Source organism: Eucyclogobius newberryi, unplaced genomic scaffold, assembly GCF_026437365.1.
Source record: "Eucyclogobius newberryi isolate DKJ021-1_F unplaced genomic scaffold, fEucNew1.0.hap1 SCAF_12, whole genome shotgun sequence".
Classification (NCBI taxonomy): Eukaryota; Metazoa; Chordata; class Actinopteri; order Gobiiformes; family Gobiidae; genus Eucyclogobius; species Eucyclogobius newberryi.
The window spans coordinates 33,133,164-33,151,536 of NW_027315746.1; the positions used below are offsets into that span (position 1 = coordinate 33,133,164).

General features: G+C 43.4%; 1 protein-coding gene across 1 annotated transcript in view; it reads right to left on the bottom strand.

Moving 5' to 3' along the window:
- The window catches only part of cdh6 (cadherin 6), a 46,250-nt gene that overhangs the window by 19,002 nt on the left and 8,875 nt on the right, over positions 1-18,373 (bottom strand). Inside the window, exons 2-4 of the mRNA XM_072441936.1 lie at positions 7,790-8,084; positions 7,227-7,346; positions 2,756-2,929 (exon numbers count right to left, since the gene is read on the bottom strand). Of these exons, the coding sequence (XP_072298037.1) occupies positions 2,756-2,929; positions 7,227-7,346; positions 7,790-8,084 (589 nt within the window). The remainder of the gene's footprint in view (positions 1-2,755; positions 2,930-7,226; positions 7,347-7,789; positions 8,085-18,373) is intronic.

Below are 18,373 nucleotides of genomic sequence, written 5' to 3' on the forward strand. Positions count from 1 at the left end.
TTCTTGACATGGAAAACACCTCAGATCTAACATAAGGTGCAAATGCAAGACCGAAACAACCCAAATGATGCAGAATATGTGTCTTTTATCTGTCGCCGGGGACTATTATAACACGCTTAAGAGCCTATGCTAGTTAAGTCTGCATAATGTGTCTCCTTTAAACTAGCGGCTACTGTTTTTAGCCTCATCTAAATGCTTCACTCCTCAAAGCACCGGCACAGGGGAAGTCCTTGAACCTATAGTGATGATCAGAGCATAAAATCAGAGATGAATCACTTTGACTTGTTCTTCAGATATTACTACATGATGTACATGTAAATAGTTCTAATATTTCTTTGAAAATGCCTTTTCCCGAGCTCTGCAGAGTTCTGTGGAGTTGTGTTCAAAGCCTCTGTTTACTCTCTTCTTCAGATTAACATTTCATTAGGTTGAATTCAATAAGAAGGCTTTGGGAGAGAATTATAAAACTACTCGCCTCACTTAACCTTGAAAATGATGTTTACTTCAGCCTCAGAGGCATAAACTGAACATTAATGACGACACAATACTTTGGCGTGAAATACAGGGGTCAGTCAGGAAGGGCATCTGAGGTCAAAACTTCACCTGATAAATGTTTACAAGTCTGGACTGTTGAAGGCGGAGGAAGTGGAAACGTGAGAGCCAAGTTCACAACAGACCTTTAAAGGACACATATTATGCAAATGGACCTTTTTTCTCCTCTAACCATGTTCTAATCATGTTCTAACCACGTTCTAACCACGTTCTAACCATGTTCTAACCACGTTCTAACCACGTTCTAACCATGTTCTAACCACGTTCTAATCATGTTCTAACCATGTTCTAACCACGTTCTAACCACGTTCTAACCATGTTCTAACCACGTTCTAACCACATTCTAACAATGTTCTAATCATGTTCTAACCACGTTCTAACCATGTTCTAACCACGTTCTAACCACATTCTAACAATGTTCTAATCATGTTCTAACCACGTTCTAACCATGTTCTAACCACGTTCTAATCATGTTCTAACCACGTTCTAACCATGTTCTAACCACGTTTGAACCATGTTCTAACCATGTTCTAACCATGTTCTAACCACGTTCTAACCAGGTTCTAACCAGGTTCTAACCACGCTCTAACCACGTTCGAATCATGTTCTAATCATGTTCTAATCATGTTCTAACCACATTCTAACCACGTTCTAACCATGTTCTAACCACGTTCTAACCACATTCTAACCACGTTCTAACCACGTTCTAACCACGTTCTAACCACGTTCTAACCACGTTCTAACCATGTTCTAATCATGTTCTAATCATGTTCTAACTATGTTCTAACCACATTCTAACCACGTTCGAATCATGTTCTAATCATGTTCTAATCATGTTCTAACCACATTCTAACCACGTTCTAACCATGTTCTAACCACGTTCTAGCCACGTTCTAACCATGTTCTAATCATGTTGTAATCATGTTCTAATCATGTTCTAATTATGTTTTAATTGTGTTCTAAACACATTCTCTTGCTGTTTCTTCCTCCATAAATCATCTCCAGACTCGTCCTGAGCATTAGCATGTCAGGGCAAGCTAGCTTTTTTCATTTCCCCTACATGTAAATATCTGCTTTCACAATCACGGCCGAGAGAGTCATGGGCCTTGTCATGGCCCCACGTGAAAACTGTCCCACCTCTTAACAACTCGTCTCATTAAAACAGTGGTGGGCGTCAGGACCAGCAAGGCCTTCTCTGCTGGCCTAAACATAATCAGAATACGATTTAAAAATATATATATTTTCCCTCAAATATTTATTAAATTATTCCCCGGAGTAAGAGTTTTACTCTTCATTTCATGGCGTTCCTCTTGTTGCACTGCTTCTGCTCCAGGTTCAGATTTGGAGGCTGGTCTTATGTTAGATCTTTTATCCAATCATATTCAACCTCATGTGTTGCCAGGGGTCTAAAATCTGCCGAGGCCTTCAGACTCAACAGAGCTGGTGCTTGTAGCTAAAAGTGAATGGAAATGAAAATGATGTGTCAACCAATCAGCTTCAGAGTTGGCTCTTGTACGTCTGCTGCTGTTGCTCAGGAGCCAGCAACAACGTCTTTTGATTGGATCACCAATATTGAGAATCAGGTCTTATGGGCGGAGCTCTGCGAAACCTCACAAACTCTGATGGAGAAAACTGCATTTGACAGACACATTAATCCCTGTATTACTAAGCTGTTTTTTCAACCCAGAACGGGCGGAAGGAGGACAATATATCGATTTGGTCGAGGATATAATTATAACGCCTTTCTCAAGACGAACTTTTCAAGAAAAGTTAGACATTGTAAGAAGAGGTCGTTCTACGCCGACGCTGCAAAGCCTGTTACAGGCGGCGCGTTGAAAACGCGGTAACAACACGCCCAGCATGGACGGCACGGACCACACGCGGCACGGACCACAGGCGGAAAACGCGCAGAGAACGAGCGCACAACGGCAGGGCACGGAGAACGGCACACAGAACGCGTGAAGAACGAGCACGGACAAGGTAAAGCAACGCCTGTTTAAACGTCTAGAGCCGTGGCATCATAATGATGGTAATATGATGGTAATAAGAGGTGGATTTATTCGGGTGGGACAGTGTATGACATCACTGAAGGCCCAAGCCCCAGACCCACGGTCCGCCACTGCATTAAAACTTCCCTCAACAACCCAAATTAGTTCCACGCAGGGCCCCCTCTGAAAGCCTGTGGGCCCCTCTGTGGTCTTACTCTGAGTGAAGCGCGGCGGGTTGTCGTTGACGTCGGTCAGGGTGATGTTGACGATGGTGCTCCCGGTCAGGCCTCCTCTCTGCCCCGCCATGTCTTTGGCCTCGATGACCACCTGGTAGTGCTCCCTCTGCTCACGGTCCATGTCCCCGGGGCCCAGAGCTGTGCGGATCACTCCTGAGACACAACAAACACAACAAACACAAGGTCTGCTGTTAGAGATCCACCACTTACACATGAAACAAACTCTGCCCTCAAACTGTTAGGGCCCATCTTTGTTCAGATCCAATTCTGATCTCCATGTTAGAGACACAGAAAAGCTGATTATGATTAATGCTCTAAAGTTACTTTTGTTTTAGTCAGCAAGCAACCACAATAACGGGGTTCATTGTTAATTGAGGTTGCATGTTATTTTAATTAAAAGGTTTTTAATAAGAACGTTAAGGCAGTTTTTACCAAGACAAAAGGTGCATTTTTAAAATATAACTTCATACAGTAATTGTGCAAACAAAAAGGACCTAACATTTGAACCTTGTGTCCAGATAGCAATGATGTCAGGGTGAGCTTCTCCTACAGTGCACCTGTAACCTCTGACCTTTGACCCAGGCTGCTTCCATTAGCTTTTGCTAACGCAGTATTTAACACAACAATAAAACACCACTGCAAATGGTCTCTACTCCAGATGAACGGTTCTTCATCCGCCTCAAAGAACTGGTTCTCCTCCTGAAGAACTGGTTCTCCTCCTGAAGAACTGGTTCTCTTCCTGAAGAACTGGTTCTCCTCCTGAATAACTGGTTCTCCTCCTGAAGAACTGGTTCTCCTCCTGATTAACTGGTTCCCCTCCTGAAGAACTGGTTCCCCTCCTGAAGAACTGGTTCTCCTCCTGAAGAACTGGTTCCCCCCTGAAGAACTGGTTCTCCTCCTGAAGAACTGGTTCTCCTCTCGAGTGGCTCCAGCTCCACTGTCTCTCTCACGTCCGTCTGAGGGAGTCAGATCTCTCCTTCACTGTTGAACTCCTCCAGGTTTATACTTTTTTCCAAAGAGGTTTGGTAGTTTTTCCTGGCTGAGAAGGCGGGTCTAAGGACAGAGGAGCTTGGGACATTTGCTAAATTCCTACGAACATTGTTTTTTAATCTATTTTCATTGTTGGCGTTCGAGGCACCTGCTGTTGTGATTTTGTGCGTTACAAAAATGAATTGAATTGAAACACCAATGTGCTGAAACAATCTAATTCTGGAGGTTCTGGCTATGTTGGCGAAGTTGGTAAAAATGTATTTTTAAGTAAATTTTTTATTCATTTTAGTCATCTGGCTTACCCAGCACCTGGGGCTAGTTTAACCAGAGGACTTATTTTTTTGTCCCAAAACACTTACATTTATGTAAATAGGTCGGACACATCCGAAAATGTAAGTAGAAAGTATTTTTTTGACGTCTCAGTTTACTGCAGTCTCCCCAACTCTAAATATAATGATGGGACGATAACAGCTTTTCCCAGTGCACTTTGCATCCTCACACTTGGTAATCCTCCTTAAGTGTGAATGGAGCAGAGTACTCAGCTCGCCTGTAACAGTGAACATATCATTCTGCCGTCAGCTTCAGACTGTCACTGTCTGTAATCTATTCTTTAGTCCCAAGCATTTGTCCACAGATGAGCAAAGCATTTGTGCCTGAGTGCGTCGTCCACCTATAGTTTTGTGCTACAGTCCGGAGCCAAAGGGTTAAACGTGTTCAGTTGTTGACAGTTTCTTGTTTGCTGCAGACTGAAGGAGCAGATGCTGGTTTGTGCTCCATCTGATAAAAGAACTCTATCAATCTCCTGGGAGTGTAAAACATGAAGATAACGCTGTAATCCTCTTTTTTCTGTCGAATTAACCTCTGGGAAGAATCAGGACCAGATCAAAAATAATAATCACAACTATTTGAACAGGCCTTTTATTTACTCATGTTGTTTGTTCAGGGCAAGCAAAGCAATCAGTGATTGTCACGACTATGTATGAATTGTTCTAAAATATATCCAAATTATACATACTGTACTTTTCGGGCAATACATTGCCCCACGAAATGTACGCAGAAATTAGAAATGGTCCATATACGTGCCACATCTGACAATAAACCGCAGGTGCCCACGTTGTAACATGATATTTACACATAAATAGTACACAATAGCTCGTGGCACACCCGCGATCTGCTGCTGCGCTGTGTTTTGAAGCCTAAAATACAGAGAACACGACGTGTCCCCTGGACAGTACTTCTACTGTCCACTGGAGTCTTCTTCTACAGCGTGTCAAAGCGCTTCCTGTTAGAGTGCTCCCCGGTGGCCGTTAGCCAGTAAAATCTATAAAAGAGATGCACCGTTGTATCAGCTGCAGGGTTCAAAGCGTGGGGAAAAAGTAGCGGCTTTAAGTCCGAAAAGTACGGTATCCATTTTCCGCTCACTTCTGCTGCTGAAGCTCGGCTGCAGTCACAGCTGTATTTTAGTGGCCTCTACAGGCCGCTGAGCAGTACTGCGCTGGAAGCCTGGTCCTTCTTCTCCTGCAGCTGCTTAGTCTGTGGGCGTGTTCCGAGGCCCGTTCATGCCCCGCCCTCTAACATGAGCTTTAGAACCAGAGACAGCAGCTTCTTTTAGAGCTCTGCACATGTGCTCTGAGGACCACAGCCTCAAACCCCATGGATCTGTGCTCAAACCAGGCAGAAGAAACCTGTGTCTGAGCATGTGCAGAGAAGTGAAGCCCTAACTGAGCATGTGCAGAGGAGAAGCGAAGCTCTAACTGAGCATGTGCAGAGGAGCGAAGCTCTAACTGAGCATGTGCAGAGGAGCGAAGCTCTAACTGAGCATGTGCAGAGGAGCGAAGCTCTAACTGAGCATGTGCAGAGGAGAAGCGAAGCTCTAACTGAGCATGTGCAGAGGAGCGAAGCTCTAACTGAGCATGTGCAGAGGAGCGAAGCTCTAACTGAGCATGTGCAGAGGAGAAGAGAAGCTCTAACTGAGCATTTGCAGAGGAGAAGAGAAGCAACAGCACCGCCAAATTTTAACAAACGGAAATAAAAAATATCTTTTAGAGACAAATCTGTGTTTGTAGCTCAAGCTTTGTTCACGTTAATAATGAGTAGACATTAGGCGCTAGCGCACCTTCTGGAGACATTTCACCTCAATAATTTAGTTTAGTTTGGTTTAAAAAAACATTCAGCATAAGAAGCATTTTGTAAATGGGACGTCCCACTAGGAATGAATGTACTTGCAGAGTTTTCTGACAAACATTGCAATTACGATTAGTGATTTACGTTCATGCCTTTGACCCCTCCTTCAATGGCGCTGGGGTTGACCCTGTCAGCAGCAGTGGCCCATCTCTAGAGCTTGGTCAGGACTAAGGATTTGAGCCATTAGTTGGATTCTGTTCAACGTTCTCACGTTAGAAACATCTGAGAAAATACTCAAATATGAGCTGATGAAATAATCCAAGAACACACGCACTTCAGAACGTGTTTGTAGAGGTTTAAACTACAGCCGCTTTCATTTAAAGAATAAGACAAATATGTTGTTGTTTGTAAAGGACTTAAATAATTGCGACCATTTACATTTTTCAATTGGGATCTATGTTTTTTACTTCATCACAAGTGCCTGAATCTCTCTTTAAGTGAAATTTGCTCCAGCTTTGAAATTGTCAAAAGCCAACAAGTTACTTTCAGTCAGGCCTTTTCTCTGACAGTCGCTTTACTCCCAATTATATTTACCACAAAATCAGTTCCTGTGAGCAGAGCTTTTGATCACGTCTAACTTCACAAAGAGTCCTGACATTTTGTTTGTGCTCCAAAGGCTTCAGGAGCAGCTTCAGTTTGAAATGAGGGAAGTTTAATCAGGCGTTTAAGGGAAAGTCAAACAGAATGATACGTAAAAAAAGAAGAAGAGATCTGAAGTTAAGAACATTTGAGATTAGGACTCCAGAGATGCTTCGTCTGCACAGCCACGGCAACGATGTCAATGTTTTCTAATTCAGTAACTTTTCTGGTTGAGGGTACGAGTATTGACACTCTACAACCCGACATAAATGCACTCTTTCTCCCATTCAAGTCACCGCAGCAGCAGAACCATCAGCCTCCTCAGCCCCCTCAGCCCCCTCAGCCTCCTCAGCCCCCTCAGCCTCCTCAGCCCTCTCAGCCCCATCAGCCTCCTCAGCCCCCCTCAGCCTCCTCAGCCCCCGCAGCCTCTTCACCTCCATCAGCCTGTGATATTTACTCGAATAAATCCATCCTATTCTTCATTGAACGTGGTCTGAACACCTCATATTTGTTCAATAAATGATTCATTGCACTCATGTTTTATTCGGTCTCCTCTGGATAAATGTTAAAAACCTCAAAAGAAAAATGAGAAAAGAGAGAAATCCTCAAACAGGAGCAAACTGAACAAACTAAACTCTGACCTTTGGAGTCGGGCGAGTGGAAAGGACATGAAACGCCGGCGGGAGAAATTTCTTACCAGTGTTGGGGTCCACAGAGAAGTACGGGTGCCCCTGGCTGATGCTGTACACCAGTTTGGCGCTGTTGCCGTACATGCTGTCGTCTGCGTCTGTGGCTGTGACCTGGATCACCGACGTGCCTGGGGAACCCACACAGAGGACATACAGTTTAGTGAGAGGGTCAGGGCCCAACAGAGTTTCGGCTCGACCAGAAGTGCCATTACGACGGAAGTGGGCGGGGCAGAATAAAGTAGAATAAAGCCTTACATCTGATCTTAAGTGAGTTATTATATCACAACGTGTCTGTCCCATGACCTGTCCCATGACCTGTCCCACATTTGTAACTATTTGAGGTGGTCACCCTGGTTCAGTACTGGACCAAACCATCCAAAACTATAGGGTCATGGATGTAGTTGTGCTGTGAGCAGGCTAACACACCACTTGCTTGAGCAGTTCAGAACGAGGATTATTGGTGTTCTGAGCCGATTACCTACACAAATATATATAGTTTTTAATTCTAATGTGTCTTTGGGGATCTTAAAAAGTGTTTTGTATCATTATTATGAGTGGAACATTCTCGTACCGATCTCGGCCCGCTCCGGCACGCTGCCCGTGTACATCTCTTTGCTGAAAGTGGGCTCGTTGTCGTTGATGTCGTGTAGTTTGATCACAAACTCGGTCTCCGGTTCCAGCTTGAGGCCCGTGCGCTTATTGACTACGGTGGCCCGGAGGACGTAGAAGGACTTCTCTTCTCGGTCCAAGCGGCGCGTGGCGTGGAGGTCTCCGTTGTTCTCGTCCAGGACAAAGATGGTGCCCGCTCCCTCTCCAGACAGAACATACTTCACTGCATCGTCCCCTCGGTCCTGGTCCGACTGCAGCTGTGGACGAACAACAAAACCATTATAGTGAGCAGACACACAGCTGTACGTGGTGGAAGAAGTACTCAATTTAGTTTCTTAAATCAAAGTACAGACACAGGAACCGTCAATGCACTCAAGTAAAAGTATCACTTCAGAGAAATTGTAGAAAAAGGTTCAGTTGTTTCATCTGGACTCAGTTTTAGAAAAAACAAGACCTTTTGACTCTCAACCAAGAGTCATTGTCAATCTGCGAATTTAGACCGGGAACTCAGATATGTATTCTATTCCGTGATAAGCCCCGCCCACTGGGCGGGCCCTCCTAAAGTAGAAGAAAAAGTTTCAACAGAAACTTACACCTCTTTGTTTTTTATCAAGCTAGCCTCTTGTTTGCTATCAGTCCTTTAATGAGCTAATTAGTCTCCCTTTTGTGTCCCTGGCTCACTCTCTTTCTCTTCCCTGAGGACCTGATTTGCATCCGAATGCCCTGGACCTCTACCTCTCCAGGGGTTCAAAATCCCATTATAAACCACAGGAAGATTGAATCTTAACCCTCCATTCCTGTCTAGGTAGGTCTTTCTTTTTTAACAAAAATAGCCTCTTTAACTCCTCTTTCAAACCTACTTCTCTCCCTGCTTAGAATCTTCACCTCACTGACACAGGTGAACACTTTTTAATTCCAAACCCTGCAGCGTATCTCCACCACTTTATCTAAATTTCCACACATTTCAAAGCATAAATCGTACAGAGAACTATTAAGACAGCTAAAGTCACTCACACCAGCCCTGGAGCGCCGCTGAAGAAAACTGAACGCACCTGCACCACCGCGAATACCGCTAACACCGGTAACACCACAAACACCGCTAACACCAGCAACACTACTTACACCGCTAACATCACAAACACCACAAACACCGCTAACACCAGCAACACTACTTACACCGCTAACATCACAAACACCACAAACACCGCTAACACCAGCAACACTACTTACACCGCTAACATCACAAACACCACAAACACCGCTAACACCAGTAACACTACAAACACCGCTAACATCACAAACACCACAAACACCGCTAACATCACAAATACCGCTCTATCTGACTCAAAGACTCAAAGACTCTCTATCTGAGCAGATAGTCACACTGGACAATGTCAGTGTAGCCTCCAGTTCTACTGTAAGAAACCTTGGAGTCTTATTTGACCAGGAGCTCTCATTTAAAGCTCATATAAATCAAGCTTGTAAAACAGCCTATATCCATTTGCGCAACAAGAGCCAAAATCAGAAGAATTCTGCCTAAAAGTGATGCCGAAAAACTTATCCATGCATTTGTAACGACTAGATTAGACTACTGTAACTCCCTGCTTGCAGCGTGTCCTAAAAGCTCCATAAAAAGCTTTCAACTGGTTCAAAATGCAGCAGCAAGATTACTAACAGGAACAAAAAGAAGAGAGCACATTACGCCGGTGCTGAAGTCTCTTCACTGGCTCCCCGTCGAGTCTAGAATCAAATTCAAAATTCTACTCTTGACCTACAAAGCCATAAATGACATGGCCCCATCCTACCTCAAAGATGCTATAGAACCATATCATCCAAACAGAGCTCTTCACTCTCAGAATGCCGGCCTTCTGGTGGTGCCAAGAGTCTCTAAAAGTACTGTAGGAGGTAGAGCGTTTAGCTACCAAGCTCCTGTGTTATGGAATCAGCTCCCGACCCATGTTAAATATGCTGACACAGTCTCTTCATTTAAGTCCAGGCTTAAAACGTTCCTCTTCGAAATCGCTTATGGTCAGACTAGTTAGGAACAGAAACATAAACCCACAGCTTTAGCTACGCTGCCCTAGGAGTAACTATGCTGGGGGAAGTATGACAGCTTGAGCACTATCCTCTTCTTCTTCTGACTACTTATGCTATCAAACAATATTTATTTTTTGATTCCACTTGCAAACTGTTCACCGCCTTCTTTTTCTTTCTCTCACTCCTGAGGACCTGTGGACCCAGATGCCCCTCCCCTGGTGAAGTGGTCCCTGCCCTGTGTGGACGGTCCCTCATCTGCCTGAGGAGTGGGTCCAGCTCGCCCCCGACGGTCCCTCATCTGCCTTAAGAGTGGGTCCAGCTCGCCTCAGACGGTCCCTCATCTGCCTGAAGAGTGGGTCCAGCTCGACTCAGACGGTCCCTCATCTGCCTGAAGAGTGGCTCCAGTTCGCCTCAGTCGGTCCCTCATCTGCCTGAAGAGTGGGTCCAGCTTGCCTCAGACGGTCCCTCTTCTGCCTGAAGAGTGGGTCCAGCTCCAGTCTCCTTGTGTCCGTCTGTCCGTCTGTGAGAGTCGGATCTCTCCTTCACTGGAACTCCTCCAGGTTTCTACGCTTTTTTTCCCAAAGAGGTTTTTTTTTTTTTTTTTTTGTAGTTTTTCCTGGCCGAGAAGGAGAGTCTAAGGACAGAGGACCCTGGGACATCGTCCCTCGCCACCACAGACATTGTCTGACTCCATCGCCACCACAGACATTGTTGATTCATTTCTCCCTGTGGCCCTCAGAGGCAACTGTTGTTGTGATTTTGGGCCTTATAAAAATAAATTGATTTGATTTGATTTGAACACCGGTAACACTACTTACACCGCTAACACTGCTAACACCACAAACACCGCTAACACCGGTAACACTACTTACACCGCTAACACTGCTAACACCACAAACACCGCTATCATCACAAACACCACAAACACCGCTAACACCAGTAACACTACAAAAACCGCTAACATCACAAACACCACAAACACCGCTAACACCAGTAACACTACAAACACCGCTAACATCACAAACACCACAAACACCGCTAACATCACAAATACCGCTAACACCGGTAACACTACTTACACCGCTAACACTGCTAACACCACAAACACCGCTAACACCGGTAACACTACTTACACCGCTAACACTGCTAACACCACAAACACCGCTATCATCACAAACACCACAAACACCGCTAACACCAGTAACACTACAAAAACCGCTAACATCACAAACACCACAAACACCGCTAACACCAGTAACACTACAAACACCGCTAACATCACAAACACCACAAACACCGCTAACATCACAAATACCGCTAACACCGGTAACACTACTTACACCGCTAACACTGCTAACACCACAAACACCGCTAACACCGGTAACACTACTTACACCGCTAACACCACAAACACCGCTAACAGCAGCAACACTACAAACAACGCAAACACCGCAAACACCACAAACACCGCTAACATCACAAACACCGCTAACACCGGTAACACTACTTACACCGCTAACACTGCTAACACCACAAACACCGCTAACACCAGCAACACTACAAACACCGTTAACACCGCAAACACCACAAACACCGCTAACATCACAAACACCGCTAACACCGGTAACAGCGCCAACACCGCTAACACCGCTAACACCGGTAACACCGGTAACACCGCCAACACTGCCAACACCGCTAACACCGCTAACACCGCTAACATCGCCAACACCGCCAACACCGCTAACACCGCTAACACTGCTAACACTGCTAACACTGCTAACACTACACAGATGCTCCACGTGGATCTCTCTCATGTTTACTCCTCAGGCTACGCTAGCGCCTTCAAAAGATCCACTTCTTTGGATTTCTGTAGCGAGAGCTCAGTGCTAGCTTCGGCCTTTGTGTGCGCTCGTGGCTTTTCCAAACTCGTCCGGACGATTTGGCTGTGATAGATGCCACGCCGCTGGAGAAAAAGGCAGTGGAGGAGTCTCTCCAGTGGATGAAAGAGGCGTTTCTGTTGCTGTTGGTAAATGTATGTGGAGGGAGTTTGTTCTGAGAGACTTTGTGCCTGAGGGGACAGAGAGTAAAGGAATCTAAGCCTTTGCTAACACATCCAGCGGCCAAGGATTGTGACGTATCTTGCCCAAGGACACAACAACATGCACAAGTTAGAGCTGGGACTGTGCTAACGACCAGACTAGGGGTTCAAAAGTCTGATACTAATTGATTCCAAGACTACAGTAGTATCAAAACTAGCTACTCATTCGAAGTATTGATTAAACAAATAAAATAAATCATGTTAATAAGACAAATTTGATCTTTTGTGAACCGTTTAAAAAAAAATGTGTGTTGAAATTGTCCAAAACCTTTTTATTATCGTTGTGATCTTGAAAATGCTAGAGAGAAATGAGTACTTTCCTTAGTATCGACGCTGATTTTGACACTTTGAACTGTGATGATTAAATAATAATAAACAGTTGATAAAATTAAAAATGCATTTGGAGAAAATGACCTCACGATGTCCCATAAATCTATAGATTCATACTAAACATTGTACATTTCAGAATGGAGGCATAATGTGATTTCACAGGAGAGACTGAGATTAACCTCAGAATATAATAAAATATGAAAAATGCAGGTGTTTCAGTGAGTGATATCAGAGCTGTTTGAACACATTTAACATGGGATTTTACTGCATTTCTTTATTTAATAAGAGATTATGATAAACACCTTTCAATTAAGGCAAAATCCGGATTTTAGGTTTTACTGGAAAAACACTCAAATAAATGTTGAGCCCACAATAGTTTTATCTTCAACTATATTACATACTTTTGTAAATCTCAAGTACGATTTAAAAAAAATCTTTGTTATAGAAAAGCAAAGTAAACAACAGTGGAGATCCATATTTAAAGATTCTGAACTTGTTCTGAGTTCAGAAGGAGTTCGATGGATTTAAACAGCAGCAAACATGCACCAGCTTTAAGCTGACTCAGGGTTCAGCTCCAGTTCAGCATAAGAAAACCTGATTGTTGCATTTTGTCAGCGTAAATATGAGTGATGCTCCACCTGAGCACACAGAAGCAGAATGCCCTGTGCCGGGGTCAGAGAGGGGCTCAAATCCTCTTTAGCAGAGCAACTGACGCCACATTCACACTTTACATCCTCTGACGGAGCAGATTCAGCCCGTCGTGCACATCTGTAGTTGTGGAGACGAGAAGATGAACAGAGTTTGAGCCCATCCCAATTTTTAAACATAAACTTTCATTTTCCACACAAAATAGTTCATGTTTCCATGGTTTCATACAGCTCCTGCAGCACGTGACTAAAGGTGTAGAGGACGCATCACGGCCATTCAGCCTTTGGAGGTTTTCTCCATAAATAAGCACACATCTTAAACATTAGGGACCCTCGGCTGGTCCGAGAGGCTTTGAAAGAGTTTTCATTTCCATCTTCTAATAATAAACATCTGAAAATCATTGGTTTATTTTTTATTTGAGATTGAATTAACTTTTCAGTTATGCAAAGGTCATTTGTGATCATTTCTCTTTAAACTTTGCTCTCTCGCTTAATGAATTCATGTATAATTATTAAAATCGCCAAATACACAACCTTAATAAAGGCGAGTCGAGGGTTAAATCATTACCCAAATAAAAACATAATTCATTAGTATCTTTGTCCGTTTGGTTACAGAAATCCTCTGCGTAAAGCCTCCGTCATCTGTTCGTCTCGTGGCAAAAATAATCCACAATCTCTGAAACGCAGATGAAGTTTGTTAATTGCAGTCGACTGCGTTCGTTTCAGTGTGAATTCCCCCGGCATCACTGCAGTGGGGAGTGAGTGGTGCATGCTGGGAAAGCGTGAGCACATGTGCAGGAGCTTTTTGATCAGATAATATATTCAAGAAAATAAACGGATAATTGGTTATTTCTAATGAATCAACGATAAGAAAATTTACATAAAACATAAACAAATACAAAATAATATAAATGTAAGAGAAGATCCTTCTCTGGACCCTGAGTCTGGACACAGATGATGATGATGATGATGATGATGATGATGGTGATGATGAAGAGTTTCTGATAGTGGTCGTGTCTTACTTTATAATTGTTACTAATAAAATATGACTTAATTACGTATTACTTAATTGCTTGAGTGTAAGACTACTGAGTGTTTTATTTGTTTGGATTTCCTGAAGACTGCATCGCCGCCGCGTCTTCTGCTCAGGAGCCGTTTAGAAGGCTTTTGAAACGTACCACTAGGGGTCACTCTTGATACACTTGGCCCTCGCCGCATCGAGCTGGGAAACAGGTCTCATTGTCACGTTCTCAGCTCAGCAGGACGTCACATATATGCATTATATCAAGAGTAGAATTATATACAAAAGACCAAACGATCATCTAATGTAAGCCTCATTTGTTTCATCACTCCGTATTTTAATTAATTTATGGATTTATTGTACCAGATCATGATGTACAATTATATAGTTTTCATTTTATTGTTGATAGTTTGGCATGAATTTCAGTTCTATAGATAGTATTTTCAAAGATCACAAAACAGGCAAATACAGAGATGAAATGAAAAATGAAAAATAACATATTTTTTGCCCTAACTAAGTAGAACAACACGTCAATCACAAAGGCAGTTCTTGGAGGACTTCTCAAAACTGTTGATTTAACCAACTGAAAGTGGTCTTTTTCCTCCATAAAGAACAACCCTGTCTTATTCTGCATAAAAGCTGCAAGCACCCACAAAAACATCTGAAATACATAGTTTGTCAGTTCATATTTCAGTCAATGTAATTAATAAAATGTGCACTTGGGACATAATCTGATTATTAAAACACAAATCTAGTGACATTTGCAATCGCCTGGATAAAGTGGGACTGAAACACAAAGAAAACGCCTGTCAGACAGCAGCAGTGAAGCGAGTCAGTGCAGACCCCCAAGCTTCAGGGGGAAAGTGTTCTAAAGGTCTAATGAAAGCTAAAGATGAAGTGTATATTGGCTCATTAACAGTCTGGTCACGCCTGCTTTTCTCCTGTCCTGTTCACCACACAGAGTCGAGCTGTTGGCTTCATTCCTGAAAACTGATTTGAGTCATACTTTCTTTGCAGTGCGAAATCAGGTTTGGAAAAATATCTGAATAGAGCATCACGACCCGCAGCGTGAACTTAGCCTTGCACATTCACCCGAACAACTGTTTAACAAAGAAATACTGTCCAGAGTCGTCATGTTTTAGACCTGCTTTGGTCAGGTCCAACTGCTTTTCTGTGGTACAAAGTAAACCGCATGGTTCAATCATAAATAATGATGTTTTAAAGGAGTGAAAAACATAAAAACACGAAAACACAATATGTCACTTTACAATGCACATTGCGTAAATCCTCCTAAACGAACACGATTGCTTTTTTCTGTCAAAACCGCTTAACAAAAGTGTCCATATTGCTCTTTAAAAGCCGCACTTTCCTCCCTATTATTCCAGCCACATCCCGCGCCACTTTGACTAAATGTACAGTATATTGCTTGAATCTGTGCGAAAGACGTGTTCATCCATTTCCCCTTCGCACATTATGAAATATTAAAAAGTGTACATCAAGTCTTCCTTCACAGTGATTTTAGACTGACAAATCATTCATGAGCTCCCACGCAGAGGTAGAAGTCCACCCGCCGCCTCACGCTCGCTCTCTATCATTTCACTGCTGTTTGCACTTTTAATTGAACATAAAACTTTTCTTTCCGCCAACTCTCTTCTTGTTATCGACCGTAGGTGAAGGTAAACTGGCTTTGAAAAGTGATAGCAGAACATGCAAACGAGGGGCCAGGCTGTGGTCATAGGCAGTGGTCAGAAGAAGAATGAGTTCAAATGATGTTTATTCCCAGGTGTTTGATGAACCGTGTTCAGCGTTAGCACGTCCTCTGCAGCTGAGAAACACGTTACATTCTGAATCTTCAGTTTGTGTCAAAGAGCTCTGAGATCTCCTGTGGTTTTGAAGTGTATAAATCAACACCAGATTTGTTTTGGTCTTTTCTGCCTCAAATTACATTAATTACAGTTGTGTGCTTACATTAGCATGTTAGGGCAAGCTAGCTTTAATATCCTCCCTTTGTAGTTCCTTCTGCTGCCATTAGATGGAGTGCTACTTGAATTATTGCAGTAGAAAACTCCTGAATGATAGATAACCACACACGGTGCATCTGCATCCCGGAGGTCAAGTGGCTAATTAGAGCACAGCACATATGCCAGGCTCCAAGTGCAGCTGGCCACAGTGCTGTGAGTTCAAATCCCGACTTCGACAATTTACTGCATGTCCTCCCCTCTCTCATCCCCCATATCACACTTTCCTCTCCTGTCTAATAAAGCTTTCTTCATACATTATTCACAGTTGAAATAGAGGTACTTTAGCAGGTTTAATGGACAATAACAGTACAAGTAATGCATAAAATGTCTTAAATGAGATTCTAGGCTTGGTAGAACAAAATCTCTGAAAATTGGAAATGTAATTCAAACTGTGATAATGACAAACGTTTGTAATGTAATTTATTAGTATTATTTTGTCTTACGCTAGCCGTTTTTATTTTATTTTATTTTATCTTTATTTTTCCCCTCCATTCCTTTTGTCTATAGGAGTTTTTGTTGATAAGAGTTTTGTTTTTAAGAGTTCTTCTATTAGAGTGAGTGTTTTTTAAACTTCCTATAAGTTATCTGTCCTTTTCCTCTGTATCTACCTGCGTTGCAACAATGAAATTTCCCCATGGGTGGACAATAAAGGAATATCTTAATGCCCTCCACAGGTTGGCAGAACTGTCCACGTGGTAAATGTCACTGTGCTTGTGCCAAGAATACATTATTACATTATTTTAAGGTGCAGTGTGTGGCTTTTCTGCTCCAGCTAGTTTTCATGGAGATGTTATTGGTTTGCCAAGAACAGTGTTTCTCAAACTGTGGTACGTGCACCACGCCTCTGTTGTTCTAACGTTTGATTCATTTGGCCCTCGTTGTGGTGAGGTCTAAACTGCCCACAGATGACAGAGGATCCATGCTCTGATCCATCATGGCCGATACACTGGCCTAGAATGTTCCACAGTCACAGTCAGTTAACACTATTGCCACGGTGAAAAGCAAATGGTATCATCAGGCCAAGTTACAGGTCAGATCTCTGGAAAGGCTAAACAACACAGAACGCCTGTGACAGCGCCATGCGTCCACTCTCATTTTCAATGGGGCCTTTAGCGTTAGCATTAGCGTTAGCCTCCAGCTATAAAAACTATGGAAAAACCAGGGCTGTTTCTGTGACAGACAACGTCAGAGCCTCGTTACAAAATATGACCATGTGTCCATGTTTTGTGTGGACTATTGACCTTAGCATTAAGCATTTAGCATTTGGTACCAAAATTAGCATACATGCTAACAACCACATAATTCATATTTCTCAAATCTAACGAGCTCGGAAGTCAAAATAAAAACAATGTGACTTCTTTTTATATAATTGTATTTAAAGAAATCTGGCACCATGTTACCGTGACAGCAAAACGCTGTCTTTAGTAAAAAGCACTTATAAACTCATTGTCTTGAATAATTAGGATGCTCAGAATACGAGAGAAAGCGAGGAATATCTTTGGACTGCTGCAAACAGTTTAAATGAATTTGTTGTTTTCACGTTTTTAGTCAGTAAAAATCTGGTAGAGCACCTTTAATTAGTGAACTTTAGAACTTTAGATAGTGGCAGAGGAAGTTTATTATTACTCGATACAAAATGTAACAAACATGTTCAATTCACACCTAAAATCACAGCAGCAGTTGCCTTGATGGGCGATGGAGAAATATAGAAGTAGAGGAAGTTCACAGGGGTTTAGTCTGCATCCCCCGTCCTGACATGGAAAAACTCAATCTAGAGGAGAGCGTGTTACTCCGGGCCGATGAGGAGCTGTTCATCTAGAGGAGAGCGTGTTACTCCGGGTCGATCAGGAGGCGTTCATCTAGAGGAGAGCGTGTTACTCCGGGCTGATGATGAGCCGTTCATCTAGAGGAGAGCGTGTTACTCCGGGCCGATCAGGAGGCGTTCATCTAGAGGAGAGCGTGTTACTCCGGGTCGATCAGGAGGCGTTCATCTAGAGGAGAGCGTGTTACTCCGGGCTGATGATGAGCCGTTCATCTAGAGGAGAGCGTGTTACTCCAGGTCGATCAGGAGGCGTTCATCTAGAGGAGAGCGTGTTACTCCGGGCTGATGATGAGCCGTTCATCTAGAGGAGAGCGTGTTACTCCGGGCCGATCAGGAGGCGTTCATCTAGAGGAGAGCGTGTTACTCCGGGCCGATCAGGAGCCGTTCATCTAGAGGAGAGCGTGTTACTCCAGGCCGATCAGGAGCCGTTCATCTAGAGGAGAGCGTGTTACTTCGGGCCGATGAGGAGCCGTTCATCTAGAGGAGAGCGTGTTACTCCAGGCCGATGAGGAGCCGTTCATCTAGCGGAGAGCATGTTACTCCGGGCCGATGAGGAGCCGTTCATCTAGA